The 18,957-nt window shown below is 35.9% G+C and overlaps 1 protein-coding gene across 6 annotated transcripts in view; it reads right to left on the minus strand.

Moving 5' to 3' along the window:
* Positions 1-18,957, minus strand: part of TBC1D19 (TBC1 domain family member 19) — a 165,998-nt gene that overhangs the window by 109,838 nt on the left and 37,203 nt on the right. For 4 of the 6 annotated variants that reach the window (XR_014311089.1, XR_014311090.1, XR_014311091.1 and 1 more), the window contains exons 2-4: positions 16,206-16,278; positions 14,902-14,947; positions 10,947-11,022 (exon numbers count right to left, since the gene is read on the minus strand). Coding sequence is in view for 3 of the 6 variants with exons in the window: in XM_082728405.1 (XP_082584531.1) it covers positions 10,947-11,022; positions 14,902-14,947; positions 16,206-16,278 (195 nt within the window). In the remaining 3 variants the exon portion in view is untranslated. Of the gene's footprint in view, positions 1-10,946; positions 11,023-14,847; positions 14,948-16,205; positions 16,279-18,957 lie in introns of all 6 variants that reach the window. The other 2 variants (XM_082728406.1, XM_082728407.1) reach the window with 2 other exon arrangements.

Raw genomic sequence — 18,957 nt, forward strand, 5'->3', positions numbered from 1 at the left:
TAATATGTAAAGAATAGAATAATAAGTAAGTATCCTTAAGTTTCTATCAGCCAAAAATAACCATCATTAATATTTTGTTCTCTTCTTTCATTTGTTCTATGCATGTGTGTGTACAGCTGAGATATACACCTGTGTATATATATTTAATTAGGGTGGAATTAAATTGTTTTATATTTTGCTTTTTCCATTTAAAATTATATTATATACATTTTCCTATTTCATTATATTCTTTCAAAAGTAACATTTTTTAACTTTTTTTTTTTTTATTTGACAGACAGAGATCACAAGTAGGCAGAGAGGCAGGCAGAGAGAGAGGAGGAAGCAGGCTCCCCACTGAGCAGAGAACCTGATGCAGGGCTTGATTCCAGGACCCTGGGATCATGACCTGAGCTAAAGGCAGAGGCTTTAACCCACTGAGCCACCCAGGCGCCCCAAAAGTAACATTTTTAAGGGCCACATAACATTGTCTTTTGGAGATACCATGCTATATATATGCAAGCCTTACTGTTATTCATTTAGATTCTTTTAAATTTTTAAATATTATCATGAACATAAATTTCTGCATTTCCCCGATTCTTCCCTTTAGATAAGGTTCTAGAAATGGAATTACTAGGAAAAAGGGTGTGAATATTTTCTGAGAGGGAACAATTTTCTTTTTTTGTTTATTCAATTCATCCATCATTCCATCATTAAAAAAAAAAAAAAAAAAGGTATGTACTGAGCATCTGCCAAGAGGCAAGCACTGTGCCAGAATTTGAAGATACAGTTCTGGAAGGAGACAATGATCCTGCTTCACAGAGATGGCAGAATCTAGAAGATAGTATAGACAATCCCACAATATTGTGGGAGGAGGTCTAGGAAGCCTCCTGTATGGAGGATTGAAGACAAAGAAAAGGTACCTGAGAATCTGAGATCTCAGGGTCAGAAAGACTTCCTACAGAAACCATCATGTAACCTGACACCTGAGAATATGCAGAAGTTAGCCAGAATGTGTGAGATTTGTGGGGAGGCAGTTTCAGGTAGAAGCAGCAGCATGAGCAGCAGTTCTCCTACTGGAACTACTGAAGGAAGTCAACCATGATTAGATAGAGTAGATGTGGTGGAAATATGCAGGGGAATAAGGAGGGGGAGGAACAATTTGAGGACACAAGAGATAAGACTTGAGTAGTAAAGAGGAGCAAGGTAATTTATAGTTTTTATAAGCAAAAATAAGAAGTTGCAGTTGTGTCCTAAAAGTCTGGGAAGTTTTGGGCTTTTAAAAAAGATTTTATTTATTTATTTAAGAAAGAAAGCATGCTTGCACTTGAGCTTGAGCAGGGTGAGCAGCAGAAGGTGGAGTGGGGGGAGAGAATCTCAAGCAGATTCCCTGCCGAGTGTGGAGTCCTATGCAGGACTTGATTATCAGACCATGAGATCAAAACTGGAGCCAAAACAAGAGTCAGACCCTTAACCAACTCAGCCATCCAGAAACCCCCTAAAAGTCTGGGAAGTTTTAAGAAATGGAGTAACAAAACAGAAGGTAGAAAGATCAATTAGGAAGAGGATGAGAATTGAAGTTATATGAAACTTTTCATTTTTATTTAGGTTACTGGATTGACAGAGAACTGCACAAATTCAACCACATAGCATATTTTGAATTTGTCTGAGCATTCCTGGAGTGGATAAAGAAACAGGCTGAATATCATCAGGTAGTACAGATTCTAAAGCCAGACTGTCTGAGTTGAAATTCCAACTTTTCCATCTACTAGTTTTGTGAAGTTGGACCGATCTAAGATCCTAAGAGTAACACATCTCGCAGCCTTGTCATGAATGTTAAATGAGTAAATAATTGTAAAGCGCTAGAATGGTATGTGGCACATAATTAGAGCACTATGTGCTCACTAGTACTATTTCTTTTTGTTTTGTTTTGTTTTTTTAAAGATTTTATTTATTTATTTGACAGAGAGAAATCACAAGTAGTTGGAGAGGCAGGCAGAGAGAGAGAGAGAGGAGGAAGCAGGCTCCCTGCTGAGCAGAGAGCCCCATGTGGGACTCGATCCCAGGACGCGAGATCATGACCTGAGCCGAAGGCAGCGGCTTAACCCACTGAGCCACCCAGGCGCCCTCACTAGTACTATTTCACAAGAAAATAGTACTTTAGGATACTGAGAATTAAGTATAAGGATAATTATACTTAATCACACACTGTATATCAGTTTCTTCAAATACGGCTTTTCTAAAAGGTGTAGCAAAGTAGTTCTCAAATTATTTTATATGGAAATAGGGTTTCACAGTCACATCAGTCTGAACAACACTGAATTAAATAAAATTAAACAGCTTCTTTATTGCAGAACATCTCAGAGCTCTTAACATGCCAAAATAAACTGTATGCAACAAAATTAAGGAGTATTGAACTAAAACCCAAAGTATAAAATAAACATCCTTGAGCCCACACTTATATAATAAATAAATGGGGGGGGGGGAGGCAACTCTTCCATGCAGAAACACCAAATAATTTCTGCACAGACTCCCACCTCACGTTGGTGGAACCTAAATGTCTCACCTTACATGTGAACCATAAATAATGACTTCCTCCAAACAGTACTGTATACAAGGGGATGGGGACTGAAAAGTGACTTTGCAGTGGAACAGCCTCACAAATACTACCCAAGGCAGTAGAGCCAGGTCAACAACAACAGTGCCAATCATGTTGACAGTATATACCCTGATGTGATATGAGGAACATAAAGGGCACTTTCTATCTGTGGTCCTCCTCCAAGAACCTCCCCCTGCAGTCTAATCATGAGAAAAACATCAGACAAATTCCAATAGGGGGATATACTACAAAATACCTGACCAGTACTTCTCAAAACTGTCAAGGTCATCAAAAACAAGATAAGTCTGAGAAACTGTCCTAGCCAACAAGAGCCTAAGGAGATATGACAAATGTAATATGGTATCCTGGATGGGATCCTGGAACAGAAAAAGGAAGGTTAAAACTAAGGAAATACTCATAAAGTATGACCATTAGCTAATAGGGGAGACTAGGTGTGGAGTCTATCGGAACTCTATAATATCTTCTTAATTCTGTAAATCTAAAATCTAAAACTCTTATAAAAAATCAAGTCTACCAGGTGGTGGGTATTATAGAGGGCACAGATTGCATGGAGCACTGGGTGTGGTGAAAAAATAATGAATACTGTTATGCTGAAAATAAATAAATTTAATTAAAAAAATCAAGTCTATTAAAAAATCATAAAGTAAGTTGTGAAAGGAGTGAAAGGTACAGCACAGGGATTATAGTCAATGTAACCGTAATAGCAGTGTATGATGACAGATGGCAGCTACGCTTCTGGTGAACATCGTGATGTGCATAGACTCATCAAATCACTATGGGATACACCCGGATACATGCTCAACATCTGACTAATGTAACATTGTGGGTCAACTATACTTCAATAAAAAATAAATACAAATAAAAGCCATGAATATTTTTGTAAATTTTTTATTTTTTATAAACATATATTTTTATCCCCAGGGGTACAGGTATGTGAATCACCAGGTTTACACACTTCACAGCACTCACCAAAGCACATACCCTCCCCAATGTCCATAAACCCACCCCCTTCCCCCAAACCCCCTCCCCCCAGCAACCCTCAGTTTGTTTTGTGAGATTAAGAGTCACTTATAGTCTGTCTCCCTCCCATTCCCATCTTGTTTCATTTATTCTTCTCCTACCCACTTAAGCCCCTATGTTGCATCACCACTTCCTCATATCAGGGAGATCATATGATAGTCGTCTTTCTCTAGTTCCATCCATGTTGTCGCAAATGGCAAGATTTCATTTCTTTTGATGGCTGCATAGTATTCCATTGTGTATATATACCACATCTTCTTGATCCATTCACCTGTTGATGGACATCTAGGTTCTTTCCATAGTTTGGCTATTGTGGACATTGCTGCTATAAACATTTGGGTGCACGTGCCCCTTTGGATCACTACGTTTGTATCTTTAGGGAAAATACCCAATAGTGCAATTGCTGGGTCATAGGGCAGTTCTATTTTCAACATTTTGAGGAACCTCCATGCTGTTTTCCAGAGTGGCTGCACCAGCTTGCATTCCCACCAACAGTGTAGGAGGGTTCCCCTTTCTCCGCATCCTCGCCAGCATCTGTCATTTCCTGACTTGTTGATTTTAGCCATTCTGACTGGTGTGAGGTGGTATCTCATTGTGGTTTTGATTTGTATTTCCCTGATGCCGAGTGATATGGAGCACTTTTTCATGTGTCTGTTGGCCATCTGGATGTCTTCTTTGCAGAAATGTCTGTTCATGTCCTCTGCCCATTTCTTGATTGGATTATTTGTTCTTTGGGTGTTGAGTTTGCTAAGTTCTTTATAGATTCTGGACACTAGTCCTTTATCTGATATGTCGTTTGCAAATATCTTCTCCCATTCTGTCAGTTGTCTTTTGATTTTGTTAACTGTTTCCTTTGCTGTGCAAAAGCTTTTGATCTTGATGAAATCCCAATAGTTCATTTCTGCCCTTGCTTCCCTTGCCTTTGGCATTGTTCCTAGGAAGATGTTGCTGCGGCAGAGGTCGAAGAGGTTGCTGCCTGTGTTCTCCTCAAGGATTTTGATGGATTCCTTTCGCACATTGAGGTCCTTCATCCATTTTGAGTCTATTTTTGTGTGTGGTGTAAGGAAATGGTCCAATTTCATTTTTCTGCATGTGGCTGTCCAGTTTTCCCAGCACCATTTATTGAAGAGGCTGTCTTTTTTCCGTTGGACATTCTTTCCTGCTTTGTCGAAGATTAGTTGACTGTAGAGTTGAGGGTCTATTTCTGGGCTCTCTATTCTGTTCCATTGATCTATGTGTCTGTTTTTGTGCCAGTACCATGCTGTCTTGATGATGACAGCTTTGTAATAGAGCTTGAAGTCCGGAATTGTGATGCCACCAACGTTGGCTTTCTTTTTCAATATCCCTTTGGCTATTCGAGGTCTTTTCTGGTTCCATATAAATTTTAGAATTATTTGTTCCATTTCTTTGAAAAAGATGGATGGTACTTTGATAGGAATTGCATTAAATGTGTAGATTGCTTTAGGTAACATAGACATTTTCACAATATTTATTCTTCCAATCCAGGAGCATGGAACATTTTTCCATTTCTTTGTGTCTTCCTCAATTTCTTTCATGAGTACTTTATAGTTTTCTGAGTATAGATTCTGTGCCTCTTTGGGTAGGTTTATTCCTAGGTATCTTATGGTTTTGGGTGCAATTGTAAATGGGATTGACTCCTTAATTTCTCTTTCTTCTGTCTTGCTGTTGGTGTAGAGAAATGCAACTGATTTCTGTGCATTGATTTTATATCCTGACACTTTACTGAATTCCTGTACAAGTTCTAGCAGTTTTGGAGTGGAGTCTTTTGGGTTTTCCACATATAGTATCATATCATCTGCGAAGAGTGATAATTTGACTTCTTCTTTGCCGATTTGGATGCCTTTAATTTCCTTTTGTTGTCTGATTGCTGAGGCTAGGACCTCTAGTACTATGTTGAATAGCAGTGGTGATAATGGACATCCCTGCCATGTTCCTGACCTTAGCGGAAAAGCTTTCAGTTTTTCTCCATTGAGAATGATATTTGCGGTGGGTTTTTCATAGATGGCTTTGATGATATTGAGGTATGTGCCCTCTATCCCTACACTTTGAAGAGTTTTGATCAGGAAGGGATGCTGTACTTTGTCAAATGCTTTTTCAGCATCTATTGAGAGTATCATATGGTTCTTGTTCTTTCTTTTATTGATGTGTTGTATCACATTGACTGATTTGCGGATGTTGAACCAACCTTGCAGCCCTGGAATAAATCCCACTTGGTCGTGGTGAATAATCCTTTTAATGTACTGTTGAATCCTATTGGCTAGTATTTTGTTGAGTATTTTCACATCTGTGTTCATCAAGGATATTGGTCTATAGCTCTCTTTTTTGATGGGATCCTTGTCTGGTTTTGGGATCAAGGTGATGCTGGCCTCATAAAGTGAGTTTGGAAGTTTTCCTTCCATTTCTATTTTTTGGAACAGTTTCAGGAGAATAGGAATTAGTTCTTCTTTAAATGTTTGGTAGAATTCCCCCAGGAAGCCGTCTGGCCCTGGGCTTTTGTTTGTTTGGAGATTTTTAATGACTGTTTCAATCTCCTTACTGGTTATGGGTCTGCTCAGGCTTTCTATTTCTTCCTGGTTCAGTTGTGGTAGTTTATATGTTTCTAGGAATGCATCCATTTCTTCCAGATTGTCAAATTTGTTGGCGTAGAGTTGCTCATAGTATGTTCTTATAATAGTTTGTATTTCTTTGGTGTTGGTTGTGATCTCTCCTCTTTCATTCATGATTTTATTTATTTGGGTCCTTTCTCTTTTCTTTTTGATAAGTCGGGCCAGGGGTTTATCAATTTTATTAATTCTTTCAAAGAACCAGCTCCTAGTTTCGTTGATTTGTTCTATTGTTTTTTTGGTTTCTATTTCATTGATTTCTGCTCCGATATTTATGATTTCTCTCTCCTGCTGGGCGGCTTAGGGTTTCTTTCTTGTTCTTTCTCCAGCTCCTTTAGGTGTAGGGTTAGGTTGTGTACCTGAGACCTTTCTTGTTTCTTGAGAAAGGCTTAAAGCCATGAATTTTTAATCAATCAATCAATTAATTAATTAAACTGTGTTCACCAAGAGGAAGGTGGTATGGGCCTCAATTTCCAAACTCATTTGTCCATGGAACCCTTTTTTGTGGAGCATCTCTCAGGGCTAGTATTCAGTAGAAAACACTCTGGGAAATGCTGATGCACTGTAAGAAACCTCTTTCCCTCATCAACCCAGAAAACTGAACACCAATCTAGCTTGCCAAAACTGTAGAAAGTTGATTTACATCCAACTCTGAAGACACAATTAAGACCAGAGTAAAGTTCAAATAACTCATGAAACTTTAATAGGAAAAAAATCAAATTTTTCCAGGTACCAGTTCCAATATATTTTCTGCTGACTTGTTTAATGAATAAAATTAGAAGGAAATACTTATTTTTTTTAAAGTTCTTTTTGATTGTAAAGAACAACTTAATAAGGAACCACCTATGCCCAGGTCCTCCCTAGCACTCCTACAGAATGTTTTAGCCAGCTCCCCCATAGCACATAGTACTTCCTACCTTACACTCCAACTATTTATGCCCACATCTTCTTTCAATGATTAAACCATGAGTTACCCATAGGCAGAATCTTTATTTAATTTCTTTCTTTCTTTTAAGATTTATTTATTCATTAGAGAAAAAGAGGGAGAGACGGAGAGCAAGCTGAGGGGAAGGGCAGATGGAGGCGGAGAGGGGAACCTAAGCAGACTCCACACTGAGCATGGAGCCAAGCATAGGGCTCAATCTCACAACCCTAAGATCATGACTTGAACTGAAACCAAGATTTGGATGCTTAACTGACTGTGCCACCCAAGTGCCTTATATCTAGTTTATTTCTGAATCTTCTTAGCACATAATAGTGTCTTTTAGCAGGCATTCAGTAAAGATCTTTTAAATGAATATCACAATAATTGGTAGAAGAGATGACAAGCACCTTTACTTAAGGTAAACTTCCCAAGTTCTTGCTACTTAAAGGTCAGTATGCTAGATGTAATGGGTAAACAAAAATGTTTTTAAATTGTTACTGCTTCCAAGAGGCTTATAACAAAAGCCAAAAAGATGTACACAGAAATTGCTCTAACAGAACAGAATTTGTGATAAGAACTGTAAAATGATAGTGTGCTACAAGAGTCCAAAAGAGGGAGAGGTCCTTTTCAATGGGGATGACAACTATCACAGAGAAGAATGTCCTCTGAGTTGACTCTCACAAATTAGATGGATTTTCATAATGCTAATCAGGCAGAAAGAGCTTTCTGGGACAAGAAAACGAAATGAGGAAAGTGTTAAAAGATGCAAGAGGAAAAGGCAAAATGATTCACTTGGAAGGGCACACAGAACAGTTATAAGACAGTAGAGATTGATAAAGTGGAAGGGGAAGCTAGGGACAAACAGTAAAATTCTTAAATGTTGAGCTTTGGAGTGGCAACTTGTTAGGCATTGGTAGTCACTGAACATTTGGGAGAAGGCAGTGAGATACATTATAAGGTTTCACCTGCTTGTACCTAAAATTAATTGTAGTAAGAGTATATATGATGAGAGGGAGGGAGACAAGTTGAAAATCAGGAGGTGTAAGAATAAGACAAGGATGTGAATTAATGTTTGAAACAAAGCTAGCACTCAATAAAAGGCAGTAGTCCTCCTCATCATCACTGTGACTACCATGGTAATGGTCTTGATGATAAAAAGGAAGGAGAGGCTATAAGACTATGGGAAGAAATAATCTGTAGAACTTAATGACTAGTTGGATATAGAAAACAGAGATCAAAGATATTTCAAGTCTAAATTACTATAGTAACGATAAATTAATAGAAATAGGAGGTCAGGAAGAGATGCTCATTTTAGGAACAATGTAATAAATTCAGTTTTAGACATGTTGATTTTGACCTCACAGAAGAAATGTACAGTAGATAGTTGATTATAGAGGATTAGAGGCAAAAAAGATGTGGCGGCAAAGAAGAGGGAAGCTGTGGAAATCTGAATGAGATGACCTGAATGCTCTTAATAAACTAAGTGGCAAATATTAAAAGCATTTAAACATTTAAAATGAGATAAAAGTAGAATTAGGGGCTACACCAGCATGAAAAATTCTGGGAAAATCTAACCGGAAAGCAGGTAAGGCATGATGAATAATAAAATAATTGACAGGCAGCAAAATGAATCCACTTGAGGACAAATAAATGGATTTAGAACTAAACTGATGGTAAATACACAATTCATGTGACTTTCCTAAGTAATTCCACAGTTAGGGAGAAGAAAGCAGATGACAGAAGGAGCCATTGGCTGAGGACTGGAAAGGCAGACAGAACAGAAGTCAAACAGGGCAAGAGGCAATGAGGTGCAAGGGGGCACACTGATGGAGTCATTCAGACTAATGAGCTTTTGTGCAAAGAGGAGAGAACTGCCTAATACAACAGGGAGCTTAAGAACTAGATGACTCTGCGAGAACAAATAAAAGATAGGCAGACACTAACTGGTAGAGGACATATTTAGTGTGACTACAGTTAAAGAATCAATTATTTCAATAAATCGTGTTCCATGGGCTAAGCACTGTACTGGATGCCAAGAATTAAAAAACACAATCCCTGCCCTTAAAGAATGAAAAATGTGGTACGGGGATTGACAAGGTTCCTGTAAAAAGACAAGTGGCAAACATTTTAGACTTTGCAGGTCATAAGGGATCTATGCAACGACTAAACTCTGACATTGTTGTGTGAAAGCACCCACTGACAATGTGTAAATAAATGAACAAGACTATTTTCCAATAAAATATATTTTATTAATTCCTATAATTTTCATGGGTCACAGATATTATTATTCTGCGGGCTTTTCAGCCAGTTGAAAACATAAAAGAAAATAGTCTTAGCTTGCCAGCTGTACAAAAACGGGCTGCAGGGAAGATCTGGCCCAGGGGCTATGGTGTACCAACCCCTGAGTTAGTGGGTAAGTCTGGAAAGAAAAGAGAGGAGTAGCATAGTATATACACAATACATATACTTACCCATCATATGTGCTCTCAGCAACTGCAGTGGGCTTGAAGAATGGACCTATTATTTACCTCTCTACTACTTCTTTTCCATCATGATAGGAAAATAACTTTAGCAACTTCTTTCTCACACTTAATATGCTAAAACTGGTTCCCTTTGGAAATTTTCAAATTTCACCAAAAAAAATTCATATCCAACCTTTTTACTTTTTTGAGTTTATATCTTTATAACAAAAGAGCAAACTATCTTATCACACATGTATCATTTAATGATTATGCTTTATGACATATCAATAATACTGTCTGATTGCTAGACCTAAGGGTGCCACCCAGAGATATGAATATATTACATATTTCCTCAAATATCTTCATGTTATTGCTTCCTTTAACCATCTGATTTTGAGAGCTTTTTAAATGAAAATAAAAGTTGATAAATAAAAGAGCTGCCACACATCCAATGCTTGAATGATGATAATTCAAAGCAGCAGATTATTTCCCAGGAGCAAAACGAACCACTGTGATAACTGAGGTTGAGTGATGGGTTCATGGAAGTTCTTTGGGATATATTTTAAACTTTTCATGATAATCTCTGAGACTATGATCGAGAAAGGTCCACTTTGTGGTGCCCATTAAACACTTTGGCAGTGGCAGAGAGTCACACTCAGTGCCTTGAGGAAGGCTCACAGAGGCTACCTCAGAGGCTACCTCATAGGCTACTTCATAGGCAGGTGCACGAGGCCCTGCTGAAGTGAAAAACAGTCTAGAGGTCAAGGGCATGTGACAGAACGTGTTTCTATTTTAACAGTTCTTTACAGTTTTCTGTGTAAAATTTCATTTTTAAAGTGAATTTTAGTTGTTTCAGCAGGTTCATTTGAGTTCTGTGACAGAATACAGTTAGTAAATAGCAGCCTGCTGTGAGACAAACCAATTTCAAATACAGTATCAGTATCACTGGCTTCAAAAGCCAATATTTCAAAGGAAAAGCGAATCAGTTCATTCCCATCTCATTCTTTTACTATCACAGAGCATGAGAAATAAATGGTCACATAATACTTTTATCACATTTACAATTTTAGGCCAGTATGGTACATTATTTTTTCTCCTCCTACTCAACATTTTCAGTATAACTGTAGTTATGTACGTGTGCTTCTTGGTTACTGAGAGTAAAAAGGAAGAGCATGTAAATACTATTCAGATTGCCAGAGTGGGTCCTACCCAGGCTACTATACAATAGATAATATATACTCCTGATGTCCATAAGGATCTTCCATTCTGTATTATACAACTTGGCATGGAAAATAAAATTGAAATGAACGATAGCCAACCTGTGCTTTCCTCATGTAAACCAAAGGTTCTTTCAGATGTTCAGGAGGTGCAGCAGGGTGACTAGGTAAAGGAAACCTATGGACAAAAAGAGCCTGCTAAATATTGTGCATTACCTTGATAAATAATTAATTTTCTTTGTTAGAAATTACTTACCTCTGTGGTCCACGTCATTAGTGAACCAGAATATCTGTTAGCAATATTTTCTGTTTATAGAAGGCACAACAACATAACAAAGTGTTCTTATCCTACTAGTATTGTAGTTTTAGATTAGAAATTTAATCACTTGTTAAAAAAAGTTGAATTGCACAATAATCTGAATTCATAATTTGAGGTAATTTTAAAATCACTGAGCTTTGTAAATGCTCATGTAAAAATTGTCAGAGCTGTTACTTTTAGCATAAAAATATTGTTAACATTTAGAGGAATTTTTTAAGGCTGAATAAAAATCCATGAACTTGCTAACATATCAACTGTTTTCATTTCTCCCAATTTCCTTTTCACTATGATTATATATTTTTTACATAGTTGAAATAATAATATAAATACTATCTTTCAAATGAGCCATGTTCTAATATATACTCCACATATTTAATAGAATTTAAAAATGTTAATGTCTTATGGATTCTTTCTGTTTTCTATGTAACTTTATATTCATATTCAAAATATCTTGTTTTTATTAAGAAAACAATTATTCAACAAATATTTGAGCCATTCTAGGTACTAAGTATACAGTGGCAATTGAGACAATATCCCCTGTTCTCATATACCCAACATTCTAGTGAAGAAAGACAGTCAATAATTATAAAAAGAAACAAATTGATGGAACAATATCAGGTAGTAATACATGCCATGAGAAAATGAGAGTGGGGTAATGAGACAAGTGATTTGGAAGGAAAGGTGTCTATGGGAGCTAATACTTGAACTAAGACATAAGTGAGAAGGAGCCAACCCATACAAAGATCTAGGGGAAGAACATTCCAGGCAAGAACATTTCAGGCAAGACCCTAAGTTAGGAACATTTAGAATGTTTAAAAATCAGAAAAAGCCAGAATGGTTGGAATATAATGATTGAGACACAGAGTTACATGAAATCACAAAAAGCACAATGGGAAAACATAACAGTTCAACATTTATTTAGAGATTCCAGTCTCTTCCATAGGAACAAATAACTCCTATCAAAATTAGTCTTAACACTTGTACCTACAGCAAAGCAACCATGTTCCAATACTCAAAAACCATACACTGAATTTTCAAGAAATGTCTCATCCAAAGTGGGACACCAACACATAAAGTGTTTATGATCTACCAAGCTTAATTATACTTATCCCAGGACTTAAGAGTAAAAAGCTCAAACGTCCAAAGGAAACACATCTGGAATAGAAAAAGCAACTTGTTCAATCCAATCTCTAAAACAGTTTCACTAACTAATTATTTCTAGATAATTGTTTTTTCCACTAAAATCTATACAACATGTACCTAAATAAATCATCTTTCCCCATTCAAATGAAAAAAAAAAAAACTAAGCCTCAGTTTTCTCTTCTGTAAAATGGTTGTAATAAAAAATTCCACAATCACAGAGTTGTTGTGAAGATAACATTCCATAAGGCAATATATTTAAAGTGCTTAGCACAGCGCTTACATAAATATAATTTATCATGTAAATTACCTATTAAATATTAACTATTAACACAACAATAATTAAATAAGCTTGACTCCATGATTCCAAGATCATGACCTGAGGCAAAACCAAGAGTCAGTCACTTAACAGACTGAACCCAGGCGCTCCAATTAAGTAGTCAATATGAAGTGGGAAGAACTAACCTAGCCTACAATTAAAGTTTCAGGTAAATAATAGAATACAAAATTTTTTCTCTCTCTTTTAAACAAGAATTGGACAAAAATCTTTGTCATGTTTTCTAAAATGAAGTTAACAATTTTCATGTATCATCTGTATAGTTCATGTGTTTACACCTTTATTAGGTAAGAGCATATTTTTTTTACTTAACCTAGTGAATTCTTCTACTCTATTTTTTGCATTCTTCACTTGTCCATCTAATGATTTCTGCCAATGAAAAATGCAACACAATATACTAAGTCCACTTTATTCTTCTGATTTATGTTAGTGGAAACACTTCTTCTCCACCCTGTCTATGTCCTTCCCTGTGAAAAGAGCTCCATTACTGTAACATTCTTGGCTTCTCTCTAGGGCTTTACTTGTTATACCACAGAAGAGGTATAGTGCCTTATCCAACTTTTAAATTTTGGAATAATAAACTGACCATGCTCACCAATGTTATTTAACTAGAAAGTAAGTCTATTTAATTTTGGAGTTCAGTTAAAGGACTCATTTTGCTTTTGCATTAAGCTACGTCCTCTTATCTAGTCTTCACCAGTAATAAAAGTATAATTTTGCATTAAGCTACGTCCTCTTATCTAGTCTTCACCAGTAATAAAAGTATAATTTTGATCACCCATTTGCCTTAATGTTTTATGTTATTTCTCAATTTCTGCAGAACCCGAGTAAAAAAGGTATTACTTACTCCTTCAAAAATCCCAACAACTTATTAAAAATATTTATTTAATGTCTATTAGGATACTGAAAATAAGACAATGAATGAAATATTGTCCTTCCCATCAAGTAAAAAGGCACTCACTGTTCACTCACAGAACAATTTTCAGGAATGGATTAGACAAAAATAGCAATCACCAGTAATATCTCCTCAGATGAGAATTCACTGTTTGTAATTACACAGAACCAGATGCTTTTATTCCACCAATACTGGACATAAAGACAAAGTTACAAGCTTTCTGTGTAATAGGCAGAGATAAATCACTATGTTCTATATTAAACTATAAACTAAATTATAAACTGTATATATAAACTATATTAGTTTAAGTAACCTGTGCCATCTCTATACATACTGTACATTTAAGACCTTACTTATCATGATAAACATCTACTCCTTGGTGACTAGTACCAGGGGTATGGTCACAGTCAACTTCCATTAACAGATAGCACTTAAATATAGTATTATTTAAGAATTTGTAAATCTGTTGGGAAAATGGTGATAAGTAAAGAAGTAAATACTAGTTTTTTAAATGTGGGTTTAAGCACAGGTCCACAGGCCTTCATCTGAGTCTCTTTATTTTTAAAAACAATCTTGATAAACTGGGTTATCTTGTTTCCTAGTTAACAGCAGATTAGAAGGGGCAATTATAAACAGAAGTGTTAGAATCTAGGGAATGCTAGAGACATAAGCACATTGATAGCAGTAAAAAAAAAAAAAGAAAAGAAAAAGACATAAGAACTCCATTAGACTATAAACTCCATGAATGTAGGAATCGATTTCTTGTTCTATACTATATTCCCAGTGCCTAGCACAGTGCTAGCACATGGTAGGTGCTCAATGAATAAGTGATGAATAATGGGATATTGAATAAACTATAAAAGCTAACTCTAGAACTTTATTCTTTATAATAACAAATAGTTATATACACCTCAACACACTCTGAGGGCAAGTCCACATTAACAAAAACATTGATTTTTCCTAATAACACCAATTTTGCAAAAAAAAAAAAAAAAGGGGAAGTTAATTATATTTTATATTTAGAATGGTTGCTTTATAAAGATAGAAAAAGGGTAATATCCAAAATGGCAATAATAAAAAGAATATTGATAAGCTTCAGTTATCTGAAATATTAGCTTAATTCCCTTACTATACTAGATAAATGAATTGTTAATATAAAAATATTGGTGTAAAAAACAACACTTATTAATTATTCATTCTCAGGCAAGACTTTGATTTTTAAATGTATTAACTTACATGAAATGTTATATACATACTAATGAAAAATAACAATATAATGAGTGTACATAGCAATACTATATTCATTACTTACAAAGTAAATACAGCTAAACATAACAGTATCTCAAAATAAGTAGGAAAAACTCACACACTCAGTTCACTATAAACAGCATTCTGAAGTTTCTTCTCCCAACCTATTTTTAAAAAAAGAATAAAATATATGAACATATTAGTTTTAAAAATAAGCATACAACATAATTAAATTTATCTCACTAAGACTCTAACATTATATTCATTTGTGGAAGAACTTTATCAATTGCCAATTGCTGTGTGTTATTAAGGAATTATTTCCTATACATTCACTCTGTTGGCAAATACTGAGTACAAAATTATCAGTATGACACTATTTTTTAGGTAAACCTATTGCACCATATTCTCAAGATGGGAGAAATCCTTCTTCCATTGCTAAGGTACCCAATGAATACCAAAAGAGAAATGGCTACTGTACTACCAGTCTATCAGGAATGTACCAAGGGAAGGGCAAGAAATAGCCAGGCCCTTGACAAAGATAGATCATAAGCAATTAGTTACAACTAACTAGTCAATAAACTCCCAAAGAACAAAAACATTACTATGGGTATTGGAGAGGGCACGGATTGTATGGAGCACTGGGTGTGGTGCAAAAACAATGAATACTGTTACGCTGCAAATAAATAAAAAAATTTAAAAAAACAAACATTACTATGAGGTACCATCAGACCAGTGAGCTTGGCTGCTAATTAGAACTTTTCTGGGTAAGTAAACCACTTAACATCTCAATTTCCATGTGCAAAGGTTAGAATAGGGAACTTTTTCTTGTTCTAAAAGAAATCAGGATTTTCATTTCTTTGAAAGAATAGAAAAGAGGAGGGGGGAAAAAGTATAGAAGGGAAAGAAGTATAGAAGAAAAAGAAGCCACAAATGAAAATAAGAGAGGGCATGGGGCGCCTGGGTGGCTCAGTGGGTTAAAGCCTCTGTCTTTGGCTTAGGTCGTAATTCCAGGGTCCTGGGGGAGCTTCCCTTCCTCTCTCTCTGCCTGCCTCTCTGCCCATTTGTGATCTCTGTCTGTCAAATGAATAAGTAAAATCTTAAAAAAAAAAAAAAAAAAAGTAAAGAGGAAGTACTTAGCGAGGGAGTCTCTTCATACATTCAGGATGTATTTTTATCAGGAAATAATAAGCAGCATTCAAAACTGATTACTTTAATGCAGTGATTCCCACAGCGTTCCTGGATTTTTGCAGCATTTTATTGAAATATCTGAAAGTTCTAATTCTCCTCAAACAGGAACCTATCCAGCCACTGTTTCACAATTTTGAATAAGTAATTGGAAGTTTAAGGATAAAATATTCCCTCCAAATAAAGTATTTTCTTATTTTGCCTTAAAGAATTAGGGTGGGGGAGCAACTTACAAACCTGATATTTTAAAGAATTCCTTAATATCTTCTTTTAGTGACTGAAGTTTAATCTCAGGTCTCTGAACACTGGCCTAATTTTAGAAAGAAGAAAAAGAAGAAAGGAAAAGACAGAGGTCAAAAGGAAGCCATTGTTTAATATGAAGGAAAATTTTTAAAAAGAAGTGTCTAAATGTGCATACAATTTTTAAAATTCATTTTTGAAGCCAGAGCACTTTAGAATTATCTAGAATAGCTCTTAAGAGAGAAAACTTTTTCCACCTACTCTTAAAATACAGTATCTGGAATGGTACACTGCAGTCTAATATTTAACATTTTTACCTAGGATTTTTACCTTTGTGAATAATTAACATCTATTTTTCTAATAGGAAAAATACTCAGATTTTATAAATTCTCTTAATATTATATCAAACATATACAGTAGCATTTATACCTAATGACCAAAAACCCAGTTGCCTCCCTTATATATAGACCTTCAAAAAGTGTCTTCCTCAATGTAAATGTCTTGCTCAATGCACACCTGCATTTGCTATGCATATTTATGGAAAGCACATAAAACTATTAGTTCACTAATGTCTCCTTTATCTTCAAGTGCATGCTTCCTATTCTGTTGGTTTTTCACACTGTAATTTTAACAAAAAGGAGTAATTTCTCCCATTTATAATGTCTTTGATTATTTTCAAAGCGTTGCTCTTTTACCTAGTTCTTTTTATCAAATTCTAAAAGTCTATTCCTTAAGAAGGTATTAATATTAGGATAATTCACAATAAGCATTTTAAACCTAAGAAATCAAAAACTAATCTTATCTTCCACTCATAATTTGTTCCTTCTCTTCTATTTCTTAATCCTCATCTATGAAATCACCATGCACCAGATCTTCTAAGTCAGAAATTTCAGTTATTCTTGATTCCACTCTAACTCCACAAAGATTCAACCCCTTTCTGGGAAGATGGCATTGGAAGCAGTGAGTTATTTTTTGGTTTGGGTGGGTTTTTGGTTTTGGTTTTTTGTTTGTTTGTTTTTTAATCTCCCTGATTTCCACATAAAAACAGACCAAGCAACTCAATAGGAAAACCCAAATCCCATGGAAAATATTTACAAAACTTCATAATAAAACTTAAAATACAAACAGTTGGGGACAAACCAACAGCTACAGACCTGTATGGTATTAGCATTTGTGCAAGAAAAAGCAGAAGGAAGCAGTGGGATATGTGATGGATGTGAAAACAGCAAGACCCCAAAATAGCCAACACTGTTTTCACTGGAACATATCAAAGGCCAATTTTAGAACAGGAGCTAAAACTGAGAGGGGTTTTTGCCTAAGTGAATAAAGCAGATGAGGTCTGAAAAGACTGTGGCAGCCTAGGACCTATGAATTCTTGACACTGGCCAACCAGCACCCCTTTCCAGACAAGGCTATACTGAGGAGAAAATACTGATAGAGTAATAAAAACTGAGGATGACAGAGAACCAATGTATTACCTTGAAAATCAAAAAATCAAGGAAAAGGCATGTATCTTATCTTTCCTATAGAAACTGCATCACAGGATAACTAAATAATAGATAAGGGGAAATGTCTCTTGATAAAAGTATTCCAGATAATAACTAAAACAGATGTAATGAATATCAACATTTTACAGCCCCTAATAAATTACTAATTCTAGGCATTGGGCAGAAACAGCTGTTAATAATGCAAAAGACAACCAGACATTATGTGCTTCTTAATAAACTTAACAAACACTCCACTGCTAATAGTAATGGCCAAAGGAATGACACCTCAGTCTGATCAAGCTGTCAATTTACAAGTCATACAAAGGACAGAGGACCATGTTAAGCTGCACCATGAGGGTACAATCAGAAAAATCCACAATAACAAGTTGTTCTAAAGGTCAAATGTCGGGACGCCTGGGTGGCTCAGTTGGTTGGACAACTGCCTTCGGCTCAGATCATGATCCCGGAGTCCCATTGAGTCCCGCATTGGGCTCCCAGCTCCACGGGGAGTCTGCTTCTCTCTCTGCCCTTCTCCTCACTCATGCTCTCACTGTCTCTCTCTCAAATAAATAAAATCTTTTAGAGGTCAACTGTCTCTGCTCTTCAGCTCATAAAGTATATGGAAAACAAAGGGAAGGAGAAAACCTATAGATTTAAAAAGATATCAAAATAAACTTCTTTAGGCAAGCCTGGGTGGCTCAGTTGGTTAAACAACTGACTCTTGGTTTGGCTCAGGTCATGATCTCAGAGTCATAGGATTCACTCATCCCATGCCAGGCTTCACGTTCAGTCAGCTTGAGATTCTTTTCCCTTCCTTCTCCTTCCCCTCGGCTCCTCCTCTGGCTCACACAAGCCCTCTCAATCTCAAATAAATAAATAAACAAACTAAATCTTCAAAAAAAAAAAAGTTTAAAAGTAAAAATACAGTTTAAACTTTTTAAATGGGCAAGACCAAGTTAGAGTGTCTTCATGTGAGGGATCTACATTTGGTAAATTCAGGAAAGTGATTACCACAAAGATGAGATTGCTTGGGAGAGAGGAGTTTGTGATTGTGATGGGGTGGAGCAAACTGAGGGATCTGTGTGGCTGGCAAAGTTTCATTTTTTTTTTTACCAGAGTGGTTGTTACAAGTTCATTCATCTTATAACTGATTACATTATAAGTTTGTATTATATAGTTTCTGTGTTTTATTTTAGGATAAAAAGTGTCAAAAAAGAAAAAGAAAAATATGTCTCCCAATTTATTCCTTCTCTCCATTCTAA

Source organism: Mustela nivalis, assembly GCF_964662115.1.
Source record: "Mustela nivalis genome assembly, chromosome: 4".
In the NCBI taxonomy this organism is placed as follows: domain Eukaryota; kingdom Metazoa; phylum Chordata; class Mammalia; order Carnivora; family Mustelidae; genus Mustela; species Mustela nivalis.